The sequence below is a fragment of the Scyliorhinus canicula genome, chromosome 4 (genome assembly GCF_902713615.1).
Source record: "Scyliorhinus canicula chromosome 4, sScyCan1.1, whole genome shotgun sequence".
NCBI lineage: Eukaryota > Metazoa > Chordata > Chondrichthyes > Carcharhiniformes > Scyliorhinidae > Scyliorhinus > Scyliorhinus canicula.
The window spans coordinates 16,504,619-16,522,940 of record NC_052149.1 but is presented as its reverse complement, the minus strand read 5'-3'; the positions used below and the strand labels follow the sequence as shown (position 1 = coordinate 16,522,940).

The window sequence follows — 18,322 nt, the reverse complement described above, 5'->3', positions numbered from 1 at the left end:
GATTTCTTCTAATGGACAACATTTATCCTTCACTCGAGATGGAAACCATTGAAATCCTTCTTAAAGGGCCTGTGCTTTGCTCAAAGGATGATTTTTATTTGGAATAATTTACCTGGTGAGGTAGTGGAACCCAAAACTATTTGGATGTTAAACACAATACAAAGCTCAGCTTGGAGCACTGAAAGCTTCAATGGGCCAAATCACCTTTCCTCCACATCTTCTTCTCTCGGGATGCCTTCTTGGTGGACCTCCGCTTTGCTCCTTCTCGAGCGGAGATTTCCAAAAGGGAGAATGAAGGTGGAAAACAGAAAACTTCCAATTCAAAACCACCAGGGATATCTGTCCAACTTTTGTACAATACATGACATCCGAATGGTCAGGCCCTGCGAAAATCAGGCTAACGGCAACTTTCATTGGTAGAACACGTTTAATGTAGAAACGTTTAACATTCCACGGTGCTTCACAGGATCATCAAACAAAATTTGACTCTGAGCCACATAAGATAACGTGAGGAAGGTGACAGAAAGCCTCAGAGAAGTAGATGTTAAGGAGCATGTTAAAAGAGGAATGGTAGAGGGGATTTTGAGCTGGACTAATTGATGGCACAAGAGTGATTTTAAAAAGAAGGGGAGTGTACAAAAGATCATCTCATTTAGATAAATTGAAATTTTGCTCCCGTTTGAGTCTGAAGCAATGCTTGTACACAGTGAACTATCTACACTTAGTTTGAATCGATGCATCCATCGTACAGTCGTAACAATCATCTTTCTTTCTGGAAGAAAACCCAGGGAGGTCTTTCTTATTTATCTAATTACATGCCACAAGATTAATCTCCATTCCATGGTGATCTAGTGGCTATATATCAGTAGGAGTCATTCCAATTGTAGAGTTACAAACTCGGCTTGTTTAATAGATGAGGTACAGGTGAAAATAGGACAAGGTGGCAGGGGGAAAAAAACACAGAACTGCATGCAACTCACTGGGGTGTTTGGGTTCAAAGGGAAGATGTGATGTATCAACTAGCTGTTAAAATGATACTCATTATCGTCTGCACCAGACAGCTCATCCAAAGGAAGTTTTGGTTCCAAGAATTAACAAAGCTTTTAGAAAGCCGAGTTGGTTTCTCATAACTAAGGGTCTATAAAATCAAGTTCCATTGATGTTTACATTGGTGTTTTGCTGGCTGCCTTGTAACAGGGTTACATTTCAGAATGTAGTGGGTGAGCCACTTTCCAGAGGGTTACTTGGGGGTTGTTGAACAGATGTATTACAGATGGTCAGTTCCTCCGTTGAAGAAATATGTGATACACCAGAGATACAGCTGAGACATGATGATATATCTTCATCACTTGAACACCTTTAATGCACGCCAGCTCCTCTTAAAATACAGCGAGTAGCCCCTGTACTCTCAAACACTTACAATTTCTAACCTTTCCATTATTCCGTACTTATTTCCATGGCAAATTGCTTTGAACGGAGTTAATTGGTAATGCTTTATTTTGAAGTAAGTCCCTATTTTATGAAATCTAATTGGCTACTTGACATTCATTTCTGGTTTAATGGGGGCGGGGGGGTGGGTGGGGGGAAAGCGCCAATCTGAGTGTTCGCATCAGTATGGCTGACATCAGTTTCAGCTTCATCATCACCCGCATCCCTCTCTGAACTCGAGGCCAAACGTCTGGTTAAAACAACTCACCTCTCAAATAATGTATATTCAAAATGAAAGAAAGGGAGAGTTATCTTGCACCATGTTGTCACCATGACTGATATTGGCTTTTTAAATTTAAGAAGTATTTTAAAACTATATTTATACTCCAATCTCTGTATCATTAGTCCAGGTCTCTGGAATACTAACCCAGTAACATAACCACTATGCTACCGTTCAAAACAGGAAAGTTTATAAAAAATGAAAATACACTCTACATTCGGGGGGAGGGATGGTGTCTGTGTGAGTAACAATTGCATTTGTATAGCACCTTTAATTTGGTAAAAGTTCCTAATGCATTTCACAAACCAAACTTTGCCATCAAATTACATTAGAGATATTAGAACATATGACCAAATGCTTGATCGAAGAGATAGCTTTTAAAAGAATGTGCCAGGGCAGCACGGGGTGGTGCAGTGGTTAGCACTGCTGCCTCATGGCACTCAGGTCCCAGATTCGATCCCGGCTCTGGATCACTGTCTGTGTGGAGTTTGCACATTCTCCCCGTGTTTGCGTGGATTTCGCCCCACAACCCAAAGATGTGCAAGGTGGGCGAATTGGCCATGCTAAATTGTCCCTTAATTGGAAAAAATTAATTGGGAACTCTAAATTTGTAAAAAAAAAAGAATGTGCCTTAAAAAGAGAGAATAGCACAGGTTGCATTTCTTCAAAGCAGCAAATGCCCCAAAGCAATGGAAAGTGAACTGACAATTAGAAGTAGTAACCAAAAAACAGGTTTTGAAAGGGGTTTTTGGGGGCGGGGGGGGGGGGGGGGGGGTGGAGCAAATTTCAGTTAGTAGAACCAAAGGATTTGCACAGATGGCAATGCAATTCTTTAGGCTATAAGCCATCAGATCACTTGAAAGTAGGAGTAGGTTTTTTTTTGGTCAAAGCTATGACCAGCTGTTAGAACCTGTATTCTATTTATCTTCTCCTCCCTCACCAAAATCATCACCTCCGGATTACACCAATGCTTTAGAAAAATGCACGTTTTACAAGGAGAATCTGCAATATTACTGCACATTGATTTGATGCCACTTGTGCAAGCTGAAAGTCCTCAACGACTTGGGAAAAAGTGTATGCCCAACTTCGGAATGTATGGTCTTGTACATTGTTACATTGAGCTTGTAACAAGAGTTTAAAACCTTTGAAAATAAAATTCTGCATCATCCAGTTGCCTATTTGCAAATACATCTCCGGGTTTTTTTCTATCTTTTTCTTTGTTTTATAAATTTAGAGCACCCAATTCAATTTTTTCTTCCAATTAAGGGGCAACTTAGTGTGGCCAGTTCGCCTACCCTGCTCATCTTTTTCGGGTTATGGGGATTTTTTGAATATTAAAAGTACAGAAAGTGGGAGTTGTGCGTGAAAAGCTCCCAAAAGCAGTAGGCAAAGTCTGCGTTTTCAAACAGCTCACCCATATTGATGCAGTGCAGTCAACACTTAAGATAAAATGCAACCAAGGATAAGGGGCGGGTGGGGAAGATTGGGACAAAAGTCATTTCTGTCAATTCCTGCCCTCGTGTAGTGGCATTTTAAAACTGGGACTCAGTACTGCCCTGATTTATAGAGAATGTGTGCTCCTTTCCTGGTTTGTCCTGGGTGAAAACCTCGCATTAACATATCAGGACCCGCATTTCAATGACAGAATGCAGATCTGGGAAGCTTTTCTGTGCACATTATCAAAAGGTTCCCCCCCATCCCCAACTTTTAGCTTCTTCCAATGAGAGTTCATTAATCCGATTGCTAGCAAAAACTTCTGATGTGAAATACTTACAAACATGCCCAAAGCTAGTGATTTATGATACTCAAGTTTAGATTTAAGGTTTTCAGATCCATTACCACTCACCCGCACACCCTTCTCCTCCCCCACCACTATAGGCAGATCAAAGACGCCTCTTTTCTGCATGCATATGGATTATCTGAGCATGAATGACATTTGTAACGTAATAGGTCTATAATCTAAAGTACATAAAGCTCAGAAACCCCCCCCACACCCCACTCCATTGTAGCCAATGCTAAAGAGACAGAACACATTAAAAGTGGCATCAAAACTAACCTATTTCTACCAGTTTTACTAGAAATGGAACTGGAGTTTGTGGTGCTTATTTAAGTCTATTTAAGAACACACAATTCATCTTTCCCCAGTTCAAGCTTTTTATTATTTAAATACACCATACTAGAGCAAATGTTTGTTTTTGAAAATATCACAAATAAAATTTCCATTCTTAAAGTCCTACATCAGATACTAGAAAGCTGGGATGTTTCAGCTGGGGAGGAAGCAACATATGACAAATCACATACATGCATACATACATGTTATTGTACAGAGAACCACTAAAAGTGTTTATATGATAGAGAACTACCACAAAATCACTGTATTTTTCTCCCATTGCCGCCTCTTTATTAATAATAATAGCAATAAACACATTGTCCTTACAACACTTAGAAATACAAAGAGCCAACACAATTTTTTTTTTTGCAAGGATGTTGTAAAGAAAAATAGAATACGAGTGAGAGAGTTGGGGGGAAGAGGGTAACCCAAGGCCGGTGCCTTGCTAATTATTGATGTCGGTACAAAGCACGTTTCAAAACCTCCGGTAATTACTTTAATTTGTCATTATTCCAGATGTCCTCCAATGGGTTATTTTTGTTCTGTCTCCCCACCCCCTTTCTGAGCAGTCTCATTAGCCCGGGTTCACAGAGTCCATAATCTGGTGTCCTCAAGTCACTTTTAATGCAAGAACAGGCTGGTGAGAGCAAACTAGCAAGGGTATATACGTGTGCAATGTCGTCGTGTACCTGGCATTGAAACCAGCCAAAAAACATGACTGTCTACTGGAACAAAGTGGGGTCCACCTGCGATGAGCCAGATCAAAAAGATGAAGGCACGCTTTCTGCACTGCTGCTGGCCATCTCAGCAAACCTGCGGACACAAACAGAGTGGTACGGTCACGTCAGACCAAGGAGCGAAGTCACAATCAAAGCCCCCCCCCCCGCCCTACTCGTAGAATTGGGACGAAATATATGCATATTTCCTATTGGCTGGTGCCCCTCTAATACGGTTGCTTCTCTTTGCACTGTTTTACATTGGCGCTCTCCATTTGAACGGGAGAGACTGATTTATATCGAAATAAACATCTCCCATTCCCATTAATCCAGCTTTTTGCAGTTGCAGCCAGGACATAACATTCAGGCTCAGAACATTTATTCAGGGCAGCTGTCAGCTTCAGACTAAACATATTTGGATTTTACATTACTCAACGTGTTCCAATGTGAAATCAGCTGATGGACGCTAAATAAAAATGGATGGATGGATGGATTGGGCTCCCGCCACTCCCCAGAAAAACAGTGGATAAAGATATTTACCAAACGGATGGAAATAACTACAAAATGGAAGCTTTGCTCAAGTAAACAGAAAGGATCCAGAGGTACTGACTGGATTTCAAACACTGCGCAACATTATTGAAACCACAGTCTGCAATCATTTACAATGGGGTGGGGATAAAAGGCAAAAAAATATTGTAACCATGTTGCGCCATTCAACAAAAAGAATAAATAATTTCTCACCACAAGGCCTTTTTTTCTCTTGGGGTGAAATACTGAAATGGTTAGGCAAGCAGAGTGCAGCATTTGTTAAGAGGAATACTTGCTTTCCAGGCAATACAGGAACCAACACCCAATCAGTTAACTAAATGCACATTTTGCTTAATTTATTTTTTTAAAGTTCTATTTTCCTGACTTCTCGCCAGTTAAAACTTTCTATCAGTTTAGTACATTTATTTTTTTACCCTCTCGTCAAGCCAGTAAAAGCCCGAGGTGCATTAGTAATTTGCAACCCCCCACTCGCAGGCTAATTAAACTAGCTGAGGCATTGAGCTTTAATTCCCCTGAGTTTGACCACAGTGTGAGAAAGGTAATTTGTCTGTCTTGAACAAAGAGATTAGGGAGCAGCCTAGCGCCTATTTAATAAATGAACATCAAATGTCGGCCCCTATCGACAGAGACAACACCAATTATGCCGTTTTAATGGAAACGTTTTTGCATTTTAATTTTTTTTAAAAAAAACTTATGAGGCACCGTTTCTGCCCTTGACAATACTTAGTCTACCAAAGTAGTGTCCTGTTCATTAACAAAAGTGAAGGGGGGGGGGGGGTTAGACTGCCTAACTGGGGGTAGCTGACTTCCCATAACATACAAGGTTAAAACTGGACGATGGGAGAAAAGTGCCTTTAAAAGGCGAGGCTGCATTTGGCACAGAATTGTTGACATTACTCTGCTGTTTAGAAGAAAAAACCCATCTGTTTAACACTTGTTAAAATTCCACACAATTAACCCTTGCGGCACTGCTGAATCCCACTGGCTGCTTATACTTCCACATGTCTGCAGGAGAGAAGAGACTGGGCTAGTTGAAAGACTAGTGGTGGTGGAGGAAGCAGGACCAGACTGGGTCAGGCTCCGACCCATCCAGATCCCAAACTGATCCAGGCCAGTGTCGTACTAGATCTCAAACAGGTCTCAATCGGCTAAAAGAGCATTGATTCTTTTCTGAGCCATTGATCAAGGGGCAACTTTCTGTCTACATCACGTTCCTGTCAGATTCCCGCAGCACCTATTTATGTAGACCGCACAGTGTGAAAGAGAAACACATACCTCCTTTTGGTGCTTTACAATGGAGGGAGCAAACCACACCACACACAAGCCTTTGGCTGCTCACTTTCCTGGCTGAACACAACTTAAAATCTTTAAACGCAGCCTACGTTCTTTTGAATAGGCCAAGATTTAGAGACCAAGGTTTCTCATATACACTGAAGTGTTCTAGTATAACTTGTGTACATGTAACCACTTATCTACTCAGTGAGTGAGGGAGGGAAATAGCATTTGAAAAAAATGCCTAAAACTGGACACAGCAATAATTAAGTGAGGCCACAGTAGCTACTGTGCTTCCCTATTTCCATGGACACAGTGTTACTAAGTGACCGGCGCCAAAGTCAGATTGGCTTTTCAACCATTGTGCTGTCTTCTTAGCCTGTCTGGAGCAAGTGGCCGGCCACAAACTTCATCCAGGATTTCCATAGACGCCCAATTTGGTGAAAGTCAATGTGCTGGGCGCACAATCATCTGGGCACATATAACCCAGTTTCAATGAGAGGGTTTGTTTTTACCTCAAGCCAATTTGCACACCAAACCTCACGAAGCTTAAATTCTGCTGTGCAATCTTTCTGTTCGAGCCAATAGCGATGCGAATTGGATTGAGGGGGTCGAGAGACTAAATCAGGAGATGGGCCATAGAGTAGAGAGGACTGATTAAAAAGGACACTGGGTGAAGGGGTATTCCTGCAGGCGGATACAAAGGACACAAGAGTAAAGAGTCAGCCCTGCATACTAGAAGATAAAGAGACACTGGGTGCAGGGTCAGTCACACCACCTGAAACTGAGGAAAAGATTTCTGCGGAATGATTACATAACATACATTGTGACTCGCTTTAAATCAACCCCTCAATAAAGGATATTCCTCCCCTTAATGGAAAATGTCATTGTGGAAAATATGAAATATTTGCAATAGTTAATCTGATTTGAGACTTTCTAGCGTGTTATTCAGATCATGAAAGAAATACAGTTCAATGAGGTACAACACGCTGCAGCATTTAAATTTTGTTGAGTCTGGGCCAAGTGTTGGGAGTCACAGGAAAGACTGAATCCACTAGGTAAGCATCACTGTGCAGGTTAGGTGGATTGGCCATGCTAAATTGCCCTCAGTGTCCAAAAAGGTTAGGTGGGGTTACTGAGATAGGGTTGAGGTGTGGGCTAAGGTCTTTCTGGGGGCCGGGAAAACTCGATGCACCAAATGGCCTCCTTCTGCACTGTAAACTCTATGATTCTATGAACAGTTCTCATTTCTGGTTTTTAAGTGATCAAGGGAAACCTTGCTTTTCCAGGTCACTGCAGCTTTCTGAACATTAAAAAGCTGGGGTGTTTTTTGAATGTCGACAAATTAAAGGGCAATGAAGTGTTAAAAGCTTGGGTGCATTTACACCAAACATTGACTGTGTCAGGTTCAAACACAAGTCAATTAGATCCACCCACGAGCAAGGTGAAACGGTTTGAGTTTCAATCTTTCCATGTAAAACAGGTTTTTATTTATTTATTATTTGGAGGAGTGGGGGAGGAGAGCACACAAGCAGCCAGTGCCAACCCGGATACCATCCAATTAATCAAAAAGCTGAACTAAAACAAAACACAAAGACAACAAGCTGGTGTACACGGAATGACCGTGCGGAAGCATCTCAGAATATCGTAGCAATGTCACAGGGAAATCGGTTCACACAGTTCAACATCGAAGTGGGGGCCTCCACATTGGCAACCTGGTCATTCCAAAGTTGCCAAACTCCATTCCATTTAGTGTTGGGTTAATGTGTAACGTGTTACGTGTAACAACCTTAATATTTAAGATCATTTTTTTTTTAATGGGACAATTTAGCGTGGCCATTACACCTAGCCTGCACATCTTTGGGTTGTGGGGATTGAGAGCCACACAGACACGGGGAGATTGTGCAAATTCCTCACTAACAGGGACCCGGGGTGGGGAGCGAACGTGGGCCCTCGGTGCCATGAGGCAGCAGTGCGAGCCACTGCGCCACCGTGCCGCCCCCGAATATTTAGGATTTAATAAAATGTTAGACTTCATGTCTGAGATGCGCAGTGAGTTGCTGTACATAAAGCCCACAAAAAGATTTAAGGCAGTGTGACCTTTGGACCCCCTCCCACCATCTTATGAGTCATGAACAGAGGATTGAAAAGACCCATTGCTTACCTTCTGATCAGATAGTAGAGGATTGCTCTGAAGTGGATTCAAATGTCCGTTGATAAGGGACGTGGGTCTGTCATGTTCACAGAATAAAGTGCCATTGATATAATGAAACCGGTCTCCGGGAACAAGGCGATTCCGGCAAGTGGCACAGGTAAAGCACTGTGTGGGGAAAAAAAATGTTATTTTCAGCTACCAACTGCTCGTGTTGATGCAAGCTTGAGCACTGAATGCAAATCCAGGGCTGGGATTATTTTCTATAGAACACAGAAGGCAGAGGAGTTATCCAATGCCCATCTTTAAAATTATTGAGGGATTTCAAAAGATTTCAAAAGGAGATGGTTCAAATTGTGGAACGTCAAAAAAACTAGGAGCAGTGATAAATCTAATCAGGATTTCAGGAAAAACTATTTTGCTCAAGTGTAGTGCGAATGTGGACTTTTCAACCATAATAATAATAATCTTTATCGTCACAAGTAGGCTTACATTAACACTGCAATGAAGTTACTGTGAAAAGCCCCTAGTCGCCACATTCCGGCGCCTGTTCGTGTACACAAAGGGAGAATTCAGAAATGTCCAAATCACCTAACAGCACGTCTTTCAGGATTTGTGGGAGGAAATCGGAGCGCCTGGAGGAAACCCACGCAGACACGGGGAGAACGCGCAGACTCCCCACAGACAGCGACCCAAACCGGTAATCGATCCCAGGACTGTTCAATGTGGAACAGTTGAGGTGAACAGCAGAAAAGAAACCCAGATGAATTTAAATAGGATGTTATGTTAATAGGGTGAGATTGAGTGGAAGGAGGCTGATATGGAGCATAAAGACAAGTTGGGCCAAATGGCCGGTTCTTGTGGTGTAAATAATTTGACATATCACAGCTTCACATTGCACCGGTTAGCTGAGTGATGGTGTTTCAAATGGCCAACATTCTGTACAAGAGCTCAATGTATAATAAGGGTAGGCAGCAGTTGCGGGGGGGGGGGGGGGGGGGGGCATGTTGTACGTTGACTCGGGGAGAAGAGAGTTGCCACGATGACTACAGTTCAGACATTCCTCTAATGACTGACGGATGCCGTTACCTTGAGGTGATAGACGTTGCCTTGTGCCCTCATGACCAACTCACTGGCTGGAATGGATTGTCCGCACGCACTGCACGCCCCACTGTTCCCAAACAATCTAAAGGGCAGAAAAGCATCACAAGAATGACACTCTCACTATTTACCCAGCGGCTGCTGGGTAATTTGACTGCTATTGAATTACAGGAGAAAATATGGAGTTCACGAGGGGGAAAAGAAGAAATTCCTGTAACTCCTAACACTTTGTATAAATGATTTTGGTATAGAATTGGACATTTTATAGATATTATGATTTTTAAAATGTGATTGTTTATGCTGGTGTCAGAATAATGAACTAACACTAAAATGGCACAGTCCCTATAAGCCTGACTACATTAGAATATCGAATGACTGCAGAAGTTTCAGTAGAGAGCGGTGAAGTCTCCGATGGAAGGAGCCATTCGAGTTGGGGGAAAAACTGAACGGCAGCATTTATATAATATATTTTTTTAGAGGGAAGTGTAGTCAGCGTTGTCATGTAAAAAAAATGGACACAAGTTCTAACCAAACCCCCTGTGTAAAAGTGAGATTGAGACATATGGGAAATAGTTGCCCTCGACCCCCAAGTAATCTTCATCAATCTGGTCAGTCAATCTAAAAAATTAACATTTCTGTTAACAGGAAATAGCCAAAACATCTGGTTTGCTCGAAAATGGCTTCTACGGGTAGAAACCTTTAACCCTCCCAAGCCTGTGAGAGCTCTATTCTCTTAAATCACCTTCCATTCCACAAACGCTAACAGTTGTGCACGGGGAGTGCATCTGTTCATATGTGGATAGCTAATGGCCAAGGGTTAACTTTCTCAGGCAGCATGTCAACAGTCTCGATTTCTCTCCCTCTCTCTCTCTCAATCCCAGACACTTCTGCTGTGCAATGAAAGGTATGCTCTCAGACTTCCTTATCTGTTGAAGAGAGAAGTCTCGCCCAACTCGGGATGACTTCATCTGCTTCTCGTTTGACGCTCCCTAACAGCCAGAATGAAATTTCGTTTTGTAGGAGAAAAGTAATTTGCTGGGATCTGCTGCCACTTGCCACCACCCTTTTTGCTCCGTGTGGCATTCTTGGTGGAATGGGAATGTAATGAAACCGCAGCAAAGCATCTAGTGGGCGAGCCCAGGGAAGAGGTCAGAGCAAGAAAATAAATAAATTAAATAAAAATGATAATTCCCATTTGCACTACCCCTCCCCCCCCCCGCCCCCCGCCCCCCACCACCACCAAGCCAGATGTATTTGTTTGAATGGGGCCATTCATACCGAATAATTGGTGTGCTCTCAGACTCAATCGAGCTGGGAAAACAGGCACCTTGTCATGTCGAAATGTACTAATTTGCTGTCGCCACGATATTGAAAATAGCCCCCAAGTTGTTATTAAAAGTATCGACAGGGCGACACACTGTGCAGCAAGGCTAGCCCCTGCTCCACAACAGTCCTTTAATGGGGAGCACCAGGAACAAATTTTGCACCGGCATCGATTGAAGGACTTCAATCAAAACTCCATCTGAGAACTAATTAGTTTAGATACACGGCACATCGACACGTCTGAATTCTGAAGGCTGGCGGGTGCACCCAGCTTTCAGGCCTCCAGGTTACACTCCAAAGTGCGGGGCTTTGCACAAAAAGCAGAAAGGGAGGGTTATCGGTGACAATATATATATTTTTTTTAAGCCTGCATTGAAAAGGTCATCGCTTGTACCGCTGACCAACAACTCATTAATTTCTAGCGATCAGCTCATGGAATGCATTGCAGAAACGGTGGGGCCGGGAGTTGTTTTTTTTCCTGTCGTCTGCCCCACATAGACACAAGAGAGGCATCTTTGGTACTTGATGTGAAGATATCGTGTTTGAATATCCGTAGAGAATACTTAAAAAAGGGTTCCCTACTTCCATTAAGATTAACAATGGAGGGAGACCGAGCTGGGGAGAGAGACAGGGTTTCTTCAATATGATTTTACCAAAAGTAAAATCCCATTAATGAGACCTTGACAAAGTGGGACCATTTATGTGGAATTAACCTCGGCTAACTAATCAAGATGTTTTTTAAAAAAAAATGAAACTAAGCTAACCCAGGTGGATTATCCATAATATTTCCCCAAACCATTTTCCATCTAAGATCCCCCCCTGGATTTGGGAGGAATGTTTGCTATTTTCCGAGGTAATTACCACGAGGAAGGGGGCGATCTGGGCAGATGGGAAGCGGGTTGGAGCTTGCGAAGACTGCTCCATGGCTCAATGTGTAACAGTATCCTCAACTTTTCAGTTTGGACGCTCCGTGACTCGAATGCAAAATAGCCCCGAAACAGGGGATTCCTCAAGTTCATTGACGGCTCTTTGATGCAGCTTCAAGGGACCTGGAGGTGCTCCATTAAAGTCTCTATCAGTCTGACTTTTTTTTTGGGGTGGGGGGGGGCTTAATGATTCGCATTTTCTTCTTTCAAATCTTCCTGGGGTGGGTCGTGAGGGGGGAGGAAGAGAGCGTCGACTAATTAAAGCGAGACGGGGGGGGGGGGGGGTTTAATTTTTATTTCCCCCTAGGACTGTGACGATAGAAAATTGCTTTCAATTTTCTGGAGGACGCCGAGTCGAAGAGGTCGTTAATATTTCAACAATTCGGCAACTCAATCAATCACAACATCAAGCTGGAGCCCCAAATGAGATGGAGCTCTTCAAGCATTTAAACAGCAGCCGAATATATTGATACATAAAGTGGAGATTTTTGAATAATTGCAAAGAGGGAGGGCGACTAAGCATTCAAAGAATAAGACAGCAAAGACAGGATTCCGGCTTGATTTTTATTTGTGGGGGTGGGGGGTGGGGGGGTTGTTGTAGGAACTGCCAAAAGCTTGGTTAATTCAGAGTAACAGATATGGCCCCAAGTGAATTAAAGACCTTGAATTAATTCTGTTATGACAAATCAAGATAAACGTCCCCCTAAATTGCATGCGATTTAATTAATTTTTGAAATACTAGAGGTTTTTTTTCCCCTCTCTGCTCGCTAATGGTTCTTGTGGCTCGTCTACTGTCATTGTGGCGGAGTGGGTTCAGAGTGATATTAAGTAACGAACTATTAGGTTTACCTCGCACGTCCAGAAAGGGGGGGGGGGGGGGGTGGGGGGGGGGGGGAGAGAGAGCTTTCATTTAATTTCCGTGCCTGGGAATTAAAGCGAGAGGAGGGAGACAGAGAGAGAGAGAGGGAGGGGGACAAGCGCCACCCGAGCTGTTAATAATCCCACTTTCAAAAGCCAATTTTCTTAATTAAATGTTTTGTTTGTTAGCTCTTAGCTGGCTGTTCTATTCATTTTCGACACGTCAGTCTCATCTGCTGACCAGCTCTCAAACCGAGTCTCTAATATCTCATTAGATTCTTCAAAAAAAAATAAAAGAGTGTGGGGAGGGAGGGGAAGAGAGATGAGAGCTGGCACTAATTAAAGCTTTTAATTGTGCCGATTCACATTGAGCTTATCTGGGAGATCTGAGGGTCGATCAGGCTGTTTCTCTCCCACGAACCCCGTGCTTATGAGCAAGACCTCCATCTCCCCCCCCCCCCCCCCCCCCCCCGCCAAAAGAAAACCACCCAAAAGGTGTAGATCCTGACTGACTCTTAATTAGTCTTGGGATTTAATAAAAGGAATCGCTGAGGACATGCCATTGTGTGTGTGAAAAACTGCATTAAGAATCAGCAGTTTATAAACACACACAAAGAATCCCATCGAATCTCACTTCAATTATTTCCCTATCGAGTCCCCCCCCCCCCCCCCCCCCACCCTTCCCCTTTTGGCTGAGATTCAGTGTCTGTCAAGCTCATTACTACTAAAATTCACAGCATCCAAGTGAAGGGACAGAAGTTGAATAGTAATCTGTCCCGGATTTTCAAGGACTTCCAATTCAGCTCAGGAAAACTTGTGATCAACGTTGATTTTAAGAATTTTAAGAAGAAAACTTCACCTTTCCATCTCTTTCCCCCGGAAAAAAAACCACTTACTGGAATGAAATGTTTAATCCCTTAAAAAGTTTTGACATGTGATTCCCCTCAGTAGTGCCTTCCATTTAGATGATTGGAGGGGGGTCACGTGGCAGGAAGAAGGTTATACACTATTCTGCAAAATACCCAAACTCCACTCGCTTCCCAGCCCAGCATTTTTTTATTTTTAATGAGATGTGTTCTCCTCTGCAAACGTTCATTGGAAATGTCATCAACTGGTTCAAAATCTCTCCCCCTACCCCCCCCCCCCCCCCCCCCTCCCCCCCACATTGAACGGATGCATATTTTAAATTAAAAATACAGCACATTCCTTCTGGGATTTTTAACCCCATTTAATTTGCTTGACCTTCTAAGGTCTGAGTTACATGCAATGAAAGGAGCGTGTGCGTTTATGTACATGTTGGGTGGCTGGACTCGTAGTTCAAGCACTTCCAACAAACAAGATTCAGAAATTGAAAAAGCCTTATTTCGACCGTCTTAACGTTATTTCCAGCAAATAGTTCGACTTCGACCTTCTGGAATATGTTAAAACGGTCGAAATAGGACAAGCGAATCTCTTCTCTCTCCCCCCCCCCCCCCCCCCCCCATAGCTAGTTTACTGTTTACCTTTCTGATACCTCAGAACAGTTTCCAATCAATTCCTATTCCAGGGCTAGACAGCAGCCAAGATTGATTGAGTCGATTTAATAAGATGTTGCGTCGGCTCTGGGTGGAATACATTTTAAATCGCAATTCTTATTTCGAATGAGATATAAATGGGATGGGAATGAGGAGGAGGGGGGGGGGGGGAGGGGGCAGCCCTGTTGAACAGTTACAGAGACGACACACACACACACACCCTCAGCAAATCTCTCTTTTTTTTGTTTTTAAAAAAGGGAGAAAATAATATCTGATGCGTAGGTGTGTGTGTGTGTGTCTCTTAGCCAGGATTGTTGATGAGATTCGGCAGACATGTGGAGATTTGTTGAATTCCATCCCCTCTAAACAATCCAAGCAGTCTGCAGCTGTGTTGTTTGATGGGGACCGGGGTGGGTGTAAGAGACTTGGTTGAATTATTTACCTGATGTAGTCGTTCCTGCACAGGATCATGCCGCTCTTGGTGTAGCAGGAGGTGCCAATCTCGCCCAGTTGAGCCTGGCAGCAGGAGCACTTGAGGCAGCGGCTGTGCCAGTAGCTGTCCATGGCGTAGAGGAGGAAGCGGTCGCCGATCTTGCCCCCGCAGCCGGCGCACATTTTCCAAGCCAAGCCCGCGCGGCTCACGCCGGCCGTGGGCGTCTGCGAGTTCCCGTTGTTCACCATTTTGCTTTCGAGAAGGACGTCTCAACACTTCTTTCCCCCCCCCTCCCCTCCCTCCTCCTCCTCCTCCTGCTCCACCTCCACCAGCAGCACCTTTGAATCTACATTGGGCGGGAGAGGGAGGAAAAGGAGATAAAATAAAACAAAACGGTGGAGGCTGGCTTTGTTTTTATACAGAGAGCACAATCTACAGGCTTGTGTTGTTGGATTATTATTTTTCTCCTGACCGGAGGGGGGGGAGGGGGTTAGAAGCCTCAAGTCGCTTCTTTTGAAGAGGCCACACACACAAAAAAAATGCCAATTAAAAGATCCTTGTTAACCTGTTACGCAGAGCCCGCGTTTGGCCCGCTCTAATCTGTCCTTGATCAGTAATGTGGAAGCCTGTGTCATTCCAAGATGAATGCGCTTCTCCACAGAGAGGGAGGGAGGGAGGGAAGGAGGCAGGCGGGGGAGGAGGGCGGTTAGCTGCCCGCCACATGTGCCTGATGATGTTCAAATTGCTTCAGCTCCCCCCCCCCCCTCCCCCCCCCCCCCCCCCCCCCCGTCTATCCTTTTATTCTGTGACAAAAAAATAGAAACCACACAACACACTGGAAGACAAGACAGAAGCATCTCAATCACCCCCCTCCCTCCTTCCAATTTATTTTTGTGGAGGGGGGGGGGTCCGAAAAACTAATTAAAATCCCCCCCTCCCTCAAAATAAAACCCTCATCCGGTTCCATTCTCAAGTCGAGAGTTTCATTTAAATCCCTCTCCCCTTTCAAAAAAAGCTTTTAACTTGGTGTTTGTGAGAGGTTGGATGAGGGGGAGCGACGGCGATGGCAGAAGACCGAGGTGAAGCTTCCGCTCCCCTCCCCCGGGTTGCTGGGGGGAAGAGGAGTCGGTGTGGACAGGACAGCGGAGAAAATGCAAACCCTCCCTGCTCCCCTCCCAGCCAAACCAGACACACACACACACACATATATATATTAGCAATGGGATTGCAAAACACACAGGCGGCTGTGATCTTACCTCCTCTCCTGATGTGTGCCGAGTGTTATGTGAAGCGACAGTTTATCAGATGTTTGCTTTGCTCTGGGAAGAAGCGCCTGGCATTCGGTTGTAATGGGAGATTCCTGTGGCAGGCTCTCCTCCCCCCTCAGACACACACAGCTCCCTGCCCTGCCCGGACCGGCCCTGCCTGGAAACCGATTGCCTTTCAATCAGCTGGCTGGCTGCAAACGGCTCTTGATCCACCCTGGGTCAGCTGGCGGCTGAAGGTAAATGTCCAAGTTCCTTCCTTTGATTCCGTCCGGCTGGTAACTTCGCTACATGCGGCTAGGCAGCTCCAGTCTGTGTGTCTCTCGGGGTGAAGTCTGTGAAGTGGGGGGGGGGGGGGGGGGGGGGAGCAGAATGAGGAGTCACCAGCTCTGGAAGAAAACAAAAAATGTGTTTTTGTTTTTTTGGGGAGAGACAGGGAGCTGGGTCTCTCTCTCACACACACACACACACCGCGTCTGGCAGCCGCCGACCTCTCTATCCTGCTGCACCGACATGTGTTGGTGACAGCAGCGAATCCAGCAACACACACCTCCCCGCGTCAGCCCGCAAACCCACCAACCATCCTCCTCCAAAGCAGCAGAGGCGACCAATCTCCACAGAGCCCCAGCCAGGGCCAACACCGACCCCCCACCCACCCCCAAGCCAATTCCCTGACTGCAACCCCACAAAACCACACGTGTGCGGTACACACATGCAGAATAAGCTTCACTCCGGAGCCCCCCAACGTCTATTTATTTACTGGCTGTATCGTTCCTCCACCTGGCACCAAATGGCCTTTCACCGCCAGCTTTCCGGGTCACATAGATTGGGCGAGAATCGGAGGTTGTCGAACACACACGCAGACAGAGAGAGAGAACAAACCGTACACGTGTCCACGGTGGGGACCGGCACAGCTCAGAGAACATTTAAGCAAACAGAGCAGGGTATTTGCTCCTAATTGGGTGTTTAGTTTCTGGGTTAACTTGGGGAGAAAGTGACTGAGGCTCAAACTAAAATGAAGTTGAACTTTGTGTGAAGAGTGAGCCAGGCCATTCGACCGCTGGTTTACAGATACAGTGGCTTGTATACCTGTATTATTCAGCGTGGGCCGTAACACACCCACCCACCAAAATAACCCGACCGCTTTGTGTGAAGCTGTCTCGTAAACAAACAGAAGAAAGCCCGCGAAGCAGTCGTTATTTAGAATCTTTGTTCTCTGTTTTCATCTTTGCTGAAGTCAAACTTTGGTAGAGGATAGTTTTAATTCCACCCCCAACAAACACACACACATCCCAACACACAACCCCCCCCCCCCCCCCCCCCACACACACATACACACAACCCCCCCCCCACACACACACACAACAACCCCCCCCCCCCCCCCCCCCCCCCCCCCACAGTTGTTTCCAATACTTTGGTGAGAACTCTTAGTGTCCGGAACTGTTTCAACTGCTTTATGTTGTTGGGAGAACTGACTGTAAGTTTCCAGCATGCCTACACTTGTGCTAGTTGGAAAAAGGATCAGCCTCTGGGTCGTTCCACTGGGTTAGAGAAGGGGCAAGGGGTTTCAACTCTATAGAAGACTGGGCGTATATGGGAACTTTTAAAGATGAAATTCCGAATTTAACTATGAACTTCATGTGCCCAGATAGACCACTTGCACTCCAAACCTGCCTGGCCTGACTCCTAACAAATGACCTTTCCAGACAATGGATTGAAGGGCAGTCAGTCAGTCTTTGTGTAACTGTACCCCCAAACCTTCGGAAAGGACTGAAGAACGACAAGGCTAAAGAGGGATCTCCCAAAGAAATGTCATTTGTTTCCCTAGTTCAAATCAATAAACCTTTATTAGTGTCACAAGTAGGCTTACATTAACACTGCAATTAAGTTACTCTCCAACTTCACACTAGCCCTTCAATCTGCCTCTTCACTCTGTCCTCCTTCAAGATGTTGCAACAGGACCACTGTCGCTGTGCAAGAACACACTGCATGTCCACACACACATTGGGGAGTTACACATGTATATTTCACTCAGCTTTGCCCACCTGATTGATTCCCCTCCTCGCTGGAAGCAGACTGACACAGCTTTCCCCCTGCCTTGATGGTGAAAAGCACCACCTGCTGGATGATCCGGCGATGCCGCTCATTATGCTTGATACTCGGTCCGTCTGCTTGGTTACCTGACCTCAGCCAATGGCGGGCGTTGGAGTTAGTCCAAGCTCTCTGGATCCAGGAAGAGAAAAGATGTCAAGAGCAAGTCATGCTCCCGGTTTTGATCCTGGACTGGGGGTGGGATGGGCGCGCGGTGGGGCGGATTTCGGGCGAGAGGGCTGGCTGCACTGCGATGCCCCCCGCAGTTGAGTAGCCTGCCAACACTCACACATCCGAGACCTGC

At 45.0% G+C, this 18,322-nt stretch overlaps 1 protein-coding gene across 1 annotated transcript; it reads right to left on the bottom strand.

Annotated features, from left to right (window-relative positions):
• Positions 1-3,844: 3,844 nt before the first annotated feature.
• LOC119964380 (LIM domain transcription factor LMO4.2) lies at positions 3,845-16,443 on the bottom strand. The gene is made up of 5 exons (XM_038793774.1): positions 15,919-16,443; positions 14,672-15,008; positions 9,597-9,693; positions 8,520-8,675; positions 3,845-4,631 (listed from the first exon to the last, which is right to left on the bottom strand). Exons 2-5 carry the CDS (start codon positions 14,908-14,910, stop codon positions 4,623-4,625), a joined length of 501 nt encoding a protein of 166 aa, XP_038649702.1. The 5' UTR covers positions 14,911-15,008; positions 15,919-16,443; the 3' UTR covers positions 3,845-4,622.
• Between the last annotated feature and the right edge of the window lie 1,879 nt (positions 16,444-18,322).

Bases quoted from the DNA above. Each gene is read 5' to 3' on its own strand.
- LOC119964380 (XM_038793774.1), bottom strand. From the start codon at position 14,910: ATGGTGAACAACGGGAACTCGCAGACGCCCACGGCCGGCGTGAGCCGC. The intron at 9,694-14,671 runs GTAAATAATTCA...TCTGCCCTTTAG, and splicing joins TGCAGGAACGACTACATCAG to ATTGTTTGGGAACAGTGGGG. The intron at 8,676-9,596 runs GTAACGGCATCC...TTCCCCACACAG, and splicing joins GCAACGTCTATCACCTCAAG to TGCTTTACCTGTGCCACTTG.